The sequence below is a fragment of the Muntiacus reevesi genome, chromosome 8 (assembly GCF_963930625.1).
Source record: "Muntiacus reevesi chromosome 8, mMunRee1.1, whole genome shotgun sequence".
Classification (NCBI taxonomy): Eukaryota; Metazoa; Chordata; class Mammalia; order Artiodactyla; family Cervidae; genus Muntiacus; species Muntiacus reevesi.
Genome location: NC_089256.1, coordinates 76,324,279 through 76,337,348, shown reverse-complemented (window position 1 = coordinate 76,337,348; position 13,070 = coordinate 76,324,279). Strand labels below are relative to the sequence as shown.

Here is a 13,070-nt window from a genome sequence, read left to right as displayed (position 1 = left end):
TACTGCTGCCCTAGACTATTTCAATAGCCTCCTAAACAGTTTCCAATCTCTCTTCCATCTAATCTGTCTTATCTACCACTGCCAAGATTAATCGCCTTAAAACTCGCTCTCAGATCATTCTAGTTCCTGTTCAAAGCCTCCCTTCCGTCTGCTGTGCAATATCCACCTCTCATCAGGACGTTCAGACCTCATCTCCCTCCAGCCTCAGCTCCATCTGATTCCTTACACACAGCTTGTGCTCCAGCCAAACTGAACACTCGCTCGGCACCCCACATCCCCCCAGCACCCCATCTTTATGAAATCTCTCCCACCCGAATTATCTTGTGAACTGAGCCTCAGGTCAGATATCCCTAACTTTATTAAGTCACCATGATTATACCAACCAGAAGCTACCAGTCCTTAACTTCTACAATATTCTATTATTTTTCTTATGTCACATATCATGTCTAATCTCCTAAAATCATTTATGTATTAGGTATCCCCTGCCAGAATTTAAGCTCCCCCAAATTGATCCTTATGTGTGTTTAAGAAGCACCCAGTACTGTTTCTTTCTGCTTTGTACTGTCTGGATGAAAGAACAAATAAGATGAGACGTTCTGTATCTGTTGTGTTTATTTTTTCACCTCAGTTTGATGTCCATTACTTTTGACGCTAAATTCCATTAACATAAAACATAGTAAAGACTCATATAATAAACATGGAAGCTAGAGAGTGCTGAGAATCATTTTCTTCTCAGGCTTTATTTAAAATGCTCATCTAGTTGCAGTGAGGATCCGGTTATAGAGTAGGGCTATTTTTGTAATGGAAATGAATGTCAGCATTTGGATTAATAGATAATCCTCTTGGAAGGTGTAAGGGGAAAGAGAAAGAGAATACTAAATCCTTCCGCACAAAGTATGAGCTTTAATAAAGGAGCCAATAAAATAAAGGAATTAAGAAGACACAGCAAAAGCCACATTCAGGTTAGACTCAAGTGCGGGGATTTGTGCTGGACTGACTTACATCTTGCCCTGTTTGTTCTCGTTCTTCTGCCTGTAAGTCAGAGAGCTGTCTTTCTCTTCCAGCTATTGTTCCAACTGAAACCATAATTCCACTTCTCCCCCTACTTTTTTGCCTGGACTGTTGCAACAGCTGACAAAGTTGATCTTCTCGCCCCCAGCTAATTGCTCATCCAATTCAGGCTTTACAGCTGCTGCCGCAGATATCTGCTAAAATCAGAGCAGCCGTGTCCTGTTCCTTCTGAACAAACCCCGGGCTCTCTAGCATCATGATCCAAGCTCTTAAAATCGAGCGCATCCTCCGCCACTCCCCTGCTCCTTTAACCGGGGCTTCCGTTGGACCTTCCGGTCATCCCCACTGCTTCTCTCACCTTGCAAATGTAATTCCTGACTTGGAATGCCCGAGTCCCCTTCTCCAGCTTTCACTCTTCTACTTATTCTTCAAGAACCAGTTCAAGTGTCACCATCCCTAAACAGCTTCCTGGACATCGTTCCCTTCCTAGATGGTTTTTCTCTCTGTCATCCGAACTCTGATAGTGCAAAGTGCTATCAAAGGTTTGTCACTAAGCTAGGAGCTCCTCAGAAGCCTGGAATGTGTCATAGACGTCTTTCTGTCCTCAGAGCCCAACACAATGTGGGAAGCGGGATAGATGCTGGGTGGGAGCGTGCCCTTAGGAGATGATCCTGAGCCCTGCCTTGCTCCAAGTTGGGGGCTTCTCTAGAGGCTGTGGCCCTCCTCACTCACCATGCTCCAGTCTCACAGCCTTTTCTGGGTCCTTGAACACACCTGGCTTGTATCTGCGTCTACACTAGCCTTTCTCCCATTTTACAGGAAACTCTGCCTTCAGGTCTGCCCAGCGCTGACTCCTCTGTATTCTTTAGGTCTCAGCTCAAATTAATCTCCCCAGACAAACTTTTCTTAACATCTGATATCAAGTAGTTCCTCTTACCTGCCCTAGTCACAGCTAACCCATCACTTTATCTTATCTGTTATACTTAATATACCCTGAAACTGTGGTCTTTCATTGATTCGCTTTTTTAAAAATCATCCTGGTTATTTAATGTCTGAACTTGCCAGGTGACTCAATGGTTTAAAAAAAAAAAAACGTGAAGTGAAAGTGTAAAGAATCTGCCTGCTAATGCAGGTGATACAGGAGATGTGAGTTCAGTCCCTGGGTCAGGAAAATCCCCTGGAGTAGGAAATGGCCACCCACTCGAGTATTCTTTCCTGGGAAATCCCATGGACAGAGGAACCTGACAGGGTCTCATGGGGTCGCAAAGAGTTGGACACAACTGAGCAACTGAGCATGCATTCATTTAATGTCTGCTTTCCCTCCCAGGAAGAAACTATTTAGTGCACCATAGTATACCCAGTTCATCAACAATATCAGGCACACAGGAGGTGGTGCTCTGTACATGACTAAGTGAATGAGTGAATACATAAATGAATATTTGCTGGTCTATCACAAAATCTATGTGGAAAAACAAACAGGCAAACACTATTCCCACCTTGAAGGAGCTCAGATTCTTAAAACCTTTCTAAAGGTCATGGGTGGGGCTGAAGCTCAAAATATTTTAGCAGCTAAAGTACAGAGACAGAGATGTTTTTGGTATCCCAGGGTTCTGTTATGGAACTCCGTTCATTTTGTTATTTTAAGCCTGTCCTTGGTGATGCAGCCATCTATTTAAATTGGCTGTTTAAGAACAGTGCCACGAAGAAAGCAGTGGCATCCTCCCATACGAAGGCCAGCCTGCCAGTGTTATGTCCATCGCAGACACTCAGAGCCTCTGGTGCCCTGAACAATACCTCATGCAAGCAAGGTACTCGACAAATATTTGCTCAGCGGCTGAATGAATACCTTAGTACTTTTGCTCTGCTTTTTTTGGAAGAGTTTGTATTATCTCCCAGCTCTTCTCTGGGGGATCTAGGGTTTGCTGGCCCTGTTCCCATCTCATCCATTGTGAAAAGCCTTGCACCATGCTGCCTAGAGGAAAGTAGGGCCAGTTATTTGGCAGCAATGTCTGCAGTGACTAGAAGACTGCTTGGGAACAGTGTGTGGATTTTTTTTTTTTTTGGATTTCTGTTTCCCAATGGTTTCTTTATTTCCATTTTTAGAGAATAGTTATCTTTTCTCTAAGCAATAAGGTAAACTCATCAGTGTGAATCTCTTTAACTCCCCTCCCATACCTGAGTGCCTGTACCTAGTGGCTGGCAGTGTGCCTGAAATTGGGGATTGAGACAGGAGGTAAATAGCACAGGAAGGTGCAGGCCTTCAGGGAGTAAGTGTCTGGCCTAGCTGGAAAGATGGTCTTGATTGACACATAATTACATGAGGATGAGCAGTTTAGGAGGGCAAACACAGAAGCTGTGATCTTGCCTGTATTCCTGCATGATCTTATCTCCTTCTCGATGTGGTGACAGCATACTCTTTCTTAAACCATTTACAGCTTATATTTTATTTCAGTGTAACTGCTTGAAGTTTGTCCCAAAAGAAAAAGGTTCCATTTTCTTTTGTCCCTTTGGTATTCATGATGTGATTTCTCACTTTTTACATGTTCTCTCCTACTTGTTCATCCAAAGAGGTGGCATTTCTCTCAAGGTTAAGTGTCCCGAGATCTTGTTTACAGCTGCAGAAACCTGCTGTCTCTGGTGGGGTTGGGACATTGGTTTCAATCTTTATTTGCTGTCTTTGAAATATATATGGTAACGTTGGTTGTTGAGTCACATTCCCTCTGCTCTTCCACTCAGATTTTCTAAGTTTTCTAGTGTGTGTGAGGTCTCTGTATTCTTTCTGTCTCTCTGGGACTCTTTTCCATCTACTCTAGATTGCTGTCATATGTTTTATTTATTATAAGAATAAACTCTGTAGCCATAATTATGAACAGAATTGTGGTCATGGGGCCTGTAGAGTGACAATACCCACAGTCTTACTATTAATATATGAAATAATTAACCCCTTTCATTTGGGCTTTCCTGTAAAAAATCAGGAAAACTGTAAACAGTAAAAAATCAGCCTGCAATGCAGGACACCCGGGTTTGATCCCAGGATTGGGAAGATCCCCTGGAGAAGGGAATGGTTGCCCACTCCAGGATTCTTGCCTGGAGAATCCCCATGGACAGAGGAGCCTGGCGGGACACAGTCCCTGGGGTCACAAAGAATTGGACACGACTGAGCAGCTAACACTTTCTCTTTCTTTCATTCAACAATTACTAAATGTTGGACTGTGGGCTTCTCTGATGGCTCAGTGGTAGAGGAGCCGGGCAGGCTACACAGTCCATGGGGTTGTAAAAGAATCAGACACGATTTAGCGACTAAAGAGCAACAACAAAATGTTGGATTAAATACTGGTAAATTACGCATTACCAGGAAGCTCCCTCTACCTAGTCTAGTTCACCCCTTAGGCTCACTAGATGCTAGAAGCCAGGGGCACTAAGAGGAAGGACGCAATCCTTGCCTGAAGGAGGTGGAAATCCACTGGAAGAGAGAGAACAGTACAAATATGATATATTATGAAGGCTTAAGTAGAATTAGATCCTGGGTTCAATGGGAAAGAGTGGTTAGTTCTACTTTAATGGGGGATAGGAGAAGGCAATGGCACCCCACTCCAGTACTCTTGCCTGGAAAATCCCATGGATGGAGGAGCCTAGTAGGCTGCAGTCCATCGGGTGGCTAAGAGTCGGACACAACTGAGAAACTTCACTTTCACTTTTCACTTTCATGCATTGTAGAAGGAAACGGCAACCCACTCCATTGTTCTTGCCTGGAGAATCCCAGGGATGGGAGCCTGGTGGGCTGTCGTCTATGGGGTCGCACAGAGTCGGACACGACTGAAGCGACTTAGCAACAGCAGCAGCAGGAATCAGAGGAGAGCAGAAAAGTCCTGGTGAGGTTGGGTAAAAAGTGAAACTGTTAGTTGCTCAGTTGTGTCTGACTCTTTGTGACCCTATAGACTGTAGCCCACCTGCCAGGCTCCTCTGCCCATGGAATTTTCCAGGCAAGAATACTGGAGTGGGTGGCCATTCCCTTCTCCAGGGGATCTTCCTGACCCAAGGATCAAACCCGGGTCCTCTGCATTACAGGCAAATTCTTTACTTCTGAGCACCAGGGAAGCCCAGGTAGGGGTGGAAGCTGAGCCTTAAAAGAAGATTAGTGTCTGACTGTACAAGGGTTTAGGGAGTTTCCAGGGAACCAGAGACACAGAAGTGATAAAGTGTGGTCTGCTTAAGCCACTGCAGTTCAAAAAGTCTGGAACACAGTGTGTAGAGTGAAGAATGCTAAATGAAAGAGGCAGAGTCAGCCTCACGGAGGCCTTCATACTGCATCCTGAGCAGGCATGTAGGTGTGTGGTATACTGGAGGGAAGCTGGGAGGGCGGGCCAGCAGGTTAGAGGATAAGGGTTGAAGTAGGGGAATAGCAAAAGTTGGTTTGTGGTTGATGGTCATCCCAGAGGAAGCTTGTGATGTGAACTGGAGGCAGAGCAGTTTTAACTGCTGACATCCCCAGAAACTCATTTTAAAAAAGGATTTGTATTTGCTTCTAGGTTTAATTTGATGATTTTAAAGAATTTTACCTCCATGTTAATAAGTGAGTTTGGTCTATGAATTTCTTTTTTTAGACAGTCCCAACCTAGACAGCATATTAAAAAGCAGAGACATTACTTTGTCAACAAAGGTCCGCCTAGTCAAGGCTATGGTTTTTTTAGTAGTCATGTATGGATGTGAGAATTGGACTATAAAGAAGGCAGAGCGCCAAAGAATTGATGCTTTTGAACTGTGGTATTGGAGAAGACTCGAGAGTCCCTTGGGCTGCAATGAGATCCAGCCAGTCCATCCTAAAGGAGATCAGTCCTGGGTGTTCATTGGAAAGACTGATGTTGAAGCTGAGACTCCAATACTTTGGCCACCTGATGCGAAGAGCTGACTCATTTGAACAGATCCTTATGCTGGAAAAGATTGAGGGCAGGAGGAGAAAGGGGCAACAGAGGATGAGATGGTTGGATGGCATCACCGACTCAATGGACATGGGTTTGGGTAGACTCCGGCAGTTGGTGAAGGACAGGGAGGCCTGGCATGCTGCAGTTCATGGGGTTGTGAAGAGTCAGACACAACTGAGTGACTGAACAAAACTGAGCTTGTTTAATTTTAATAGCAAGGTTAAGACTACCCAAAGATGACTTAGATTGCTTTTATTCTCTTTCTAGAGTCTGAAATAGTTTTATCTCAGAAAACTCTATCTATTCCTAGAAGGTTTGGTTAAAGTTCCCTAGAAAACCATCTAAGCTTGGAGTCTTTAATTTTGAGGGCTGGGGAAGATTCTGTCTACTGATTCAGCTACTTTAATGCTTACTGGACTATTCAGACTTTGTATATTTTTCCTTGATTTCACTTTCTAATTTATGTATGTTTGTAAAATTGTCCAGTTGATGGCAAATCTTTTATTTCAAAGTTATCCATATAAAGGAGCACAAGAAACTTTGAGGGGAGGTGGAAATATTCTTTATCTTATTTGTGGAAGTGGGATCATAGATATACACATCTATCAGAATTTACCAAATTGTGTATTATAAACAGATACAGTGCATAGTAAATAATTTATACCCCTTAAAGTTGATTAAGCTTCCCAGGTGGTGCTAGTGGTAAAGAACCTGCCTGCCAATGCAGGAGATGTAAGAGATGCAAGTTTAATCCCTGGGTCAGGAAGATCCCTTGGAGAAAGGAATGGCAACCCGCTACAGTATTCTTGCCTGAAGAATCCCATGGACGGAGGAGCCTGGTAGGCTACAGTTCATAGAGTTGCAAAGAGTCAGATGTGACTGAAGCGACTTAGCACACACACAAAGTTGATGAACATTTATCTGCAAAAAATTATGCACAGTATTCTTTGTGATTTTTAAAAATTCTCTTCTATGGACACTCCTTACCTAGGTGCTGCCACTTTCACCCTCAGGGTCATTGATGTATGACCCTGCCTTAACTGGCAGAATGATAAAAATGGACAGCAGAATCTGAAAATACTACAGCACATTTAAATACTAAATAGTTAATATGTTTTACTTTCTTGGAGTTCAGTGTTTTGCCAACTAAATTGTTTTTTACTAGTTACTTAATGCAATTGATATTTTTCTTTTCATTTGCTAAAAAAGACTAGTCGTCTGAATTTGAGAGAGCTAGTTATATTTGTTTAATGTAAAACTTTATTCCTTCTAGTTTTCTTCTAGTTATCAAATGCATTCTAGAAGAAAATATCATAATATGTGAGATGGACTATTTCATTATGCAGGGCTTATATCTTATTGCTAAATATGAGCTGAAGAAGGAATAAATCTATGAAAAGTATAATCAGAGATGCCACCAGTTCATCTTGAGGCTTATTCAGAACAAGCAGGAGTTTTCCAAGAGGTGTACCAAAAATGTTGTCGAACATCATTTTCTAACCGTAACAGATAATTATGTGTTTTTGAAAGTAGTACTAAGCAGTTTAATGGGAAATCAATTCTGCTTTTACTGAGTGGTGCTCAGCATCAGCAACAAAGCTAATTATCTTAAATTTGAAGTAGACCTCCTGGGATGAAAAAAAAAAGGTACAAACTTGAGTAATCCTTTCTCTTGCTTCCTTGTGCTATTTTTTCTTTTTTCTGTATTTGAGGTACCTCCTGGTTGTTTTGTTTTAATCTTGAAGAAAAGTTGGAAGCCCAAGACTGAATGTTGTTGTATTGTATCATTTGCTAGGGCTCCCATAACAAAGCACTGCAGACCGAGTGGTTTAAATAACAGACATTTATTTCATCATAGTTGTGGAGGCTGAAAGTCCAAGATTAAGGTGTCTTCAGGATTGGTTTCTCATGAGACCTCTCTCTTTGAGTTATAGATGGCTATCTTCTATGTCTTCACATGTTGTATTAGTCAGGGTTCTCCAGATAAAACAGATGCAACAGGATGAATGGATACACACACACACACACACACACACACAGATGGCTATGTGCATTTGTGTCTATATAGACATCTACACAGAGAAAGAGAGAGAGATTGGGATTGATTTTAAGGAGTTGGCTTGCACAATTGTGCAGGAAACGTGGATTTGACCCCTGGGTTGGGAAGATCCCCTGGAGAAGGAAATGACAACCCACTCTAGTATTCTTGCCTGGGAAATCCCATGGACAGAGGAGCCTGAATGGCTAGAGTCCATGGGGTCACAAAGAATAAGACACAACTTAACAACTAAACAACAACAGCAGTTTCCAAATACAGTCCTGTTATGAAATCTTGGGGGTTAGAGCTTCAGTATATGTATTTTAGAGAACAAATTCAAGCTGCTGCTGCTGCTGCCGCTAAGTCACTTCAGTCGTGTCTGACTCTGTGCGACCCCATAGACAGTAGCCCACCAGGCTCCCCCGTCCCTGGGATTCTCCAGGCAAGAACACTGGAGTGGGTTGCCATTTCCTTCTCCAATGCAGGAAAGTGACAAGTGAAAGTGAAGTCCCTCAGTTGTGTCTGACTCTCAGCGACCCCATGGACTGCAGCCTACCAGGCTTCTCCGTCCATGGGATTTTCCAGGCAAGAGTACTAGAGTAGGGTGCCATTGCCTTCTCCTAAATTCAAGCTACAACAGCCATTAACTTAAAAGTAAGCATAACTGGAAAGACAATTCAAAGGGAAAAACAGTCCTCCTAATATTAAAAGTGTTATTTAGCCTGACTTTAAGATAAAGCATGTTTTTGAAACCTGAGATAAACCAATTAACTGGAATGGGAAATAACTTTTTAATATATTCATATTTCTACAATCTAGAAGTCAAGTTTATTTTCCTTTGCCAAGGATATTTATATCATCACAGTAATTAGATTTTTTAAAAATTTCTTATTTTGATTATATGTGGATTTCTACCCATTTTCATTTTATGTTTTTAAGTTTCAAGTTAGAGAGAAACAGGTAAGGAGTTTTTCTTGAGTTATGAACTAATTTGAAATTGTTATTAAAAGCAGAGCCACGTTTTGCTTTTCCTGGCAATATACAAAATAAACAATGGGAAAATTACCAATAAAATGAAGGAGAAAATTAGCAAGAGAATATAATACAAAAGACAAAACAGAAAGTACATCTTCAACAGTTCTCTCAAATCATAAAAGTAATCTTACATTATCTCTTATGTTTTATATCAGTACCTTATATCACTTATGTTTTTCAGATCTGTTTAACTAAAGGGTAAAGTGCTTCCCTATTTCTGATACCAAAAAAAATGCTCCTGTTATCTGTCTTTTTTTTGCAGATAACAAAGAGATTTTCCTTTCCAAAGCAATTCACAAGTGCTTCATAGAGGTCAATGAAGAAGGCTCAGAAGCTGCTGCTGCCTCAGGTGCCAAATTATGGTTTTCCCAAATCTCAGCTTTTCTAGATCTGTATTCTTAAAGCAATCTTGGGTGGGGGAATGGGAGTCGTTTTTAGAACCAAGTCATAAAACTGATGCTGCCCTCACTTAGAAGTCAAGCTAATGATGAACCTGCTAGGATCTTCCAAATAGGATATGAAACATGCATTCATTTCAGTGCCCCATACAGAGTAACTCCCATCTCTAATGAGAGGCAGGAGGAGATTGTCAGCTCTGCAGAATAGATTTTCCTGCTGTGCTGTCCATTTAAATATTTAAAATATTTCCCTGCTGTCCGGTTAAACTTTTTTTTTCTATTTAATTATTTGTGGGAATTGGTTCTTAATTTTGTCAGTGAAGAGCATGGATTTTTTGAAAGCCCATGCACAAACAAGCATACATGATAGCATGCAATACAAAATTTTAAGTTAATAATAAAATAATAGTTTTAAATGAAAATTTTAAAAAATTTACCTAAATCGTCCATTCAAAAAAAAAAAACAAACCAACCAACAACAGTAACAGTAAATGTCCTTAATTATTTTGAACATTCTGATTTCCTTAGTTACGTGAGAAGGATTTTTCTTTTCTCATTTATTTGTTTGGTTTTGTTTCAATATCATGTTCAACAGCCATCACCAAATTTTAGGATTTTTCCCTTCTCTAGTAAAATGTAACACATCATGTTTGTACACATTATGTTTAACCTCTGCATATATTTACCCATTAAAAGGATCTCATCAGTTAAAATGGTGTTTGGGGGAGGAAATAGAAACAGTAGTCTCAGGCATTGAGAAAGCTTCAAATCTTACACCATTTAATCTTGGCCTTTTCCTGACAACGCATCACCCTGCAGCAAGTATAAAATGATTATCCCACAATAAAGATCTCAAGGGAATTCAGTTTCCCAGCTGTAGGAAGCATCATTGAATCTCTCCCTGCTGTATTTTCTCTTTAATCACTGCTGTTCTGGCCGCTTGCTAGAAGCCTGGTGACTTGCTATGTAAAATCCCCATTTCAGATAAAAGAAATGATGATTTGGTAATATAAAGAAACTGGGGAGGGGGAAGCTGGGGAGGGTGTTTGTTTGTTTTTCCCACTTTCCTTCAGTCATTTTATTAAAGCCATAAGTATCTGTCTGAGGCCGAGAATAAAAATCTGTAATAGGCAGAAAAAATTATCCTCTATTTTTGGGGGTGATGGGAGGAAGTGTGTACATGTGTGTGTACGTATTTGTTTTTCTTTAAGATGAAATAGAGATGTTAGCTCATTTACAATTTTTCTCTCTTTAAGCCTTTAAAATCTTGCTTCATGTAAATCATTACCTTTGTGCTGAACAGAGATGGTTTGGAGAAATTGCTCATTAGTCCCTGCATATCCACAGACATGTAATTACTTTCTCACTGTGCTGCAGGAATGATTGCAATTAGCAGGATGGCTGTGCTCTATCCTCAAGTTATTGTCGACCATCCATTTTTCTTTCTTATCAGGAACAGGAGAACAGGTAAGTCTGTTATGAGAACAGAACTTTATTTATGGCCAAAAAGAAATCATTTGTTAATTAAAAACATACTCCTTTTATCAGATAATTTCTAATGTTCAGATGATTTTTTAAGTGACAATAATTTATTCACCTTCTTATCTTTAGAACATTGCTAATTGTAAGCAAGAAGGAAAATAAATAGCTTTTGTTCAACTCCTTTTTTGTTCACTCCCTACCCAATGCAGGTACAATCCTATTCATGGGACGAGTCATGCATCCCGAAACCATGAACACCAGTGGACATGATTTTGAGGAACTTTAAATCATTTTATTTGAGTAACAAAGAAAACAGTAACTAAGCACATTATGTTTGCAACCGGTATATATTTGAGACTTGTGTTTTACAATATATCTTAAAATAATATTTAAAATAGTTCCTGATAAAAATAATGTATGTAAATTATAAGCCAACTTGTCAAGGAATGTTATCAGTATTATCGAGGTAATGGTCCTGTCATTTCATTGTGTTTGTTGTGCTAGTATTTAAAATAAAAGTACATAGTGAACATGTCAACAGCTCTGTTTTTCATTTTAGAAGTATTATTTAGATACCTGTAGGTAGAATTTGGCAACAGTGGTACTTCTGGGCATCTTAAGCCCTTCATAATTGTGCAGAAACAAGGCACCAAGGTAGATTTGTGTTACTCACTTATACCTAACAAGCAACAACTAGTGAGGTATTTTTGTGGACAGTTACTCCACAAAAACTCCGATTGCTGTTTTTCTGAAGACAGTGTATAGTTTAAAATAAAAACCTGCAAACTGAACATCTTTTATGTGGCTCCATGAAAAAACTTGTTAGGAAAAAATTGGGGCTATGCCAACCCATAGCTTATAGCTATAGCTTATTGACTGTGTCTTTAAGGATCCACTTGGCTTCATAAGGGTGATATAGATTACAAGCCTGGTATATCACCATATTTTACTGATGTAAGTAAAATCTGACCTACAGCTTCGTTCCCCCAAGTCCCCAAATAAGCCAGATGAGCAAATTAAGAATAAAAATATGCCCTCTGGTATGTCACTGGAGAATAAACTAGAAAAATTCTGCTGGTACAGACACTGGCAACTAGCAGGTCACAGGCCGAAAGCCGCTCACAGGGATGTTCTTGTTTGTTCTGTGCAAGAGGTTTTCCTTTTTTGAACTTAAAGATCTGTAACTGGAGTATCACATTCCTTGTTTTTCGCATTGGTTCCTGATGGTTCTGGAATACACTTGTGTTTGAGACCTCTTGAGAGATACGTCCTTTGCATAATGTTTTGCTTTTCTTTTCCAGTACACATGTTGTCAATTCAGTGGGGACAGTATCAATTTCTTAAGTTCTCTAGTAAATTATTTTGTTATCCTGTGGCTGAAACAACTTTGTTGGGGTGTGGGGGCGGGTGCATGGGGGAAGAAATGATCTCATCAGATTCCATGAATGGAACCAGACTCATTTAATGCCAAATTTTTGATTCTTTGATTAATAATTTCTGAAAAAGTTTGAAATGTTTCAAAATTTAACAGAAACAGTTTGTGACTTTCTTGTATGTTAGGTATCTTGCTGTGATTTGGAGCTGTTAAGAGGATTGATATTATTAACTTTAATTCTGTTCAGGAGAGCTGTGGTTTGGAGCACGCAGGCCTGACTTTGACATACTGAATTCTAAACTGAGAGGAAAAACTTGAAAATCTGCATTTTTAAAAAGTTCCTTTGGTGATATTGTTATACACTAAATCTTGAATATTGCTAAAATAAAGGATGCATGTGGAACACTTAAATATTATTTGTTTGCATGCATGAGTGCTCAGTCGGTCAGTCACGCCCAACTCTTTGTGACCCTGTTGTCTGCAGCCCACCAGGCTCCTCTGTCCATGGGATTCTCCAGGCAAGAATGCTGGAGTGGGTTGCCATTTCCTCCTCCAGGGGATCTTCCTGACCCAGGGATTGAACCCACATCTCCTGCGTCCCTTTGCATTGGCAGGCAGATTCTTTACCAATGAACCCCTGGGAATCCTCACTAGTTGTTTAAATGTGGTTAATTTATAGAAAATTAGATCAATCAATGAAGTACCCTAAATTGGTTTTTTATGTGTAATACGATCACTTGGGTATCTAATTAAAAATGCAGATTCTCATTTAGTAGCTTTGGGATGGGACCTGAAATTCTACATTTCTA

At 40.2% G+C, this 13,070-nt stretch overlaps 1 protein-coding gene across 2 annotated transcripts in view; it reads left to right on the top strand.

Moving 5' to 3' along the window:
• The window catches only part of SERPINI1 (serpin family I member 1), a 74,619-nt gene extending 62,388 nt beyond the window's left edge, over nt 1–12,231 (top strand). Inside the window, exons 7-9 of one of the 2 annotated variants that reach the window (XM_065942653.1) lie at nt 9,269–9,355; nt 10,782–10,871; nt 11,096–12,231. In XM_065942653.1, coding sequence (XP_065798725.1) covers nt 9,269–9,355; nt 10,782–10,871; nt 11,096–11,172 — 254 coding nt within the window. In that variant the 3' untranslated portion in view covers nt 11,173–12,231. The remainder of the gene's footprint in view (nt 1–9,268; nt 9,356–10,781; nt 10,872–11,095) is intronic. The other variant, XM_065942651.1, reaches the window with a different exon arrangement.
• Nucleotides 12,232–13,070: the final 839 nt, after the last annotated feature.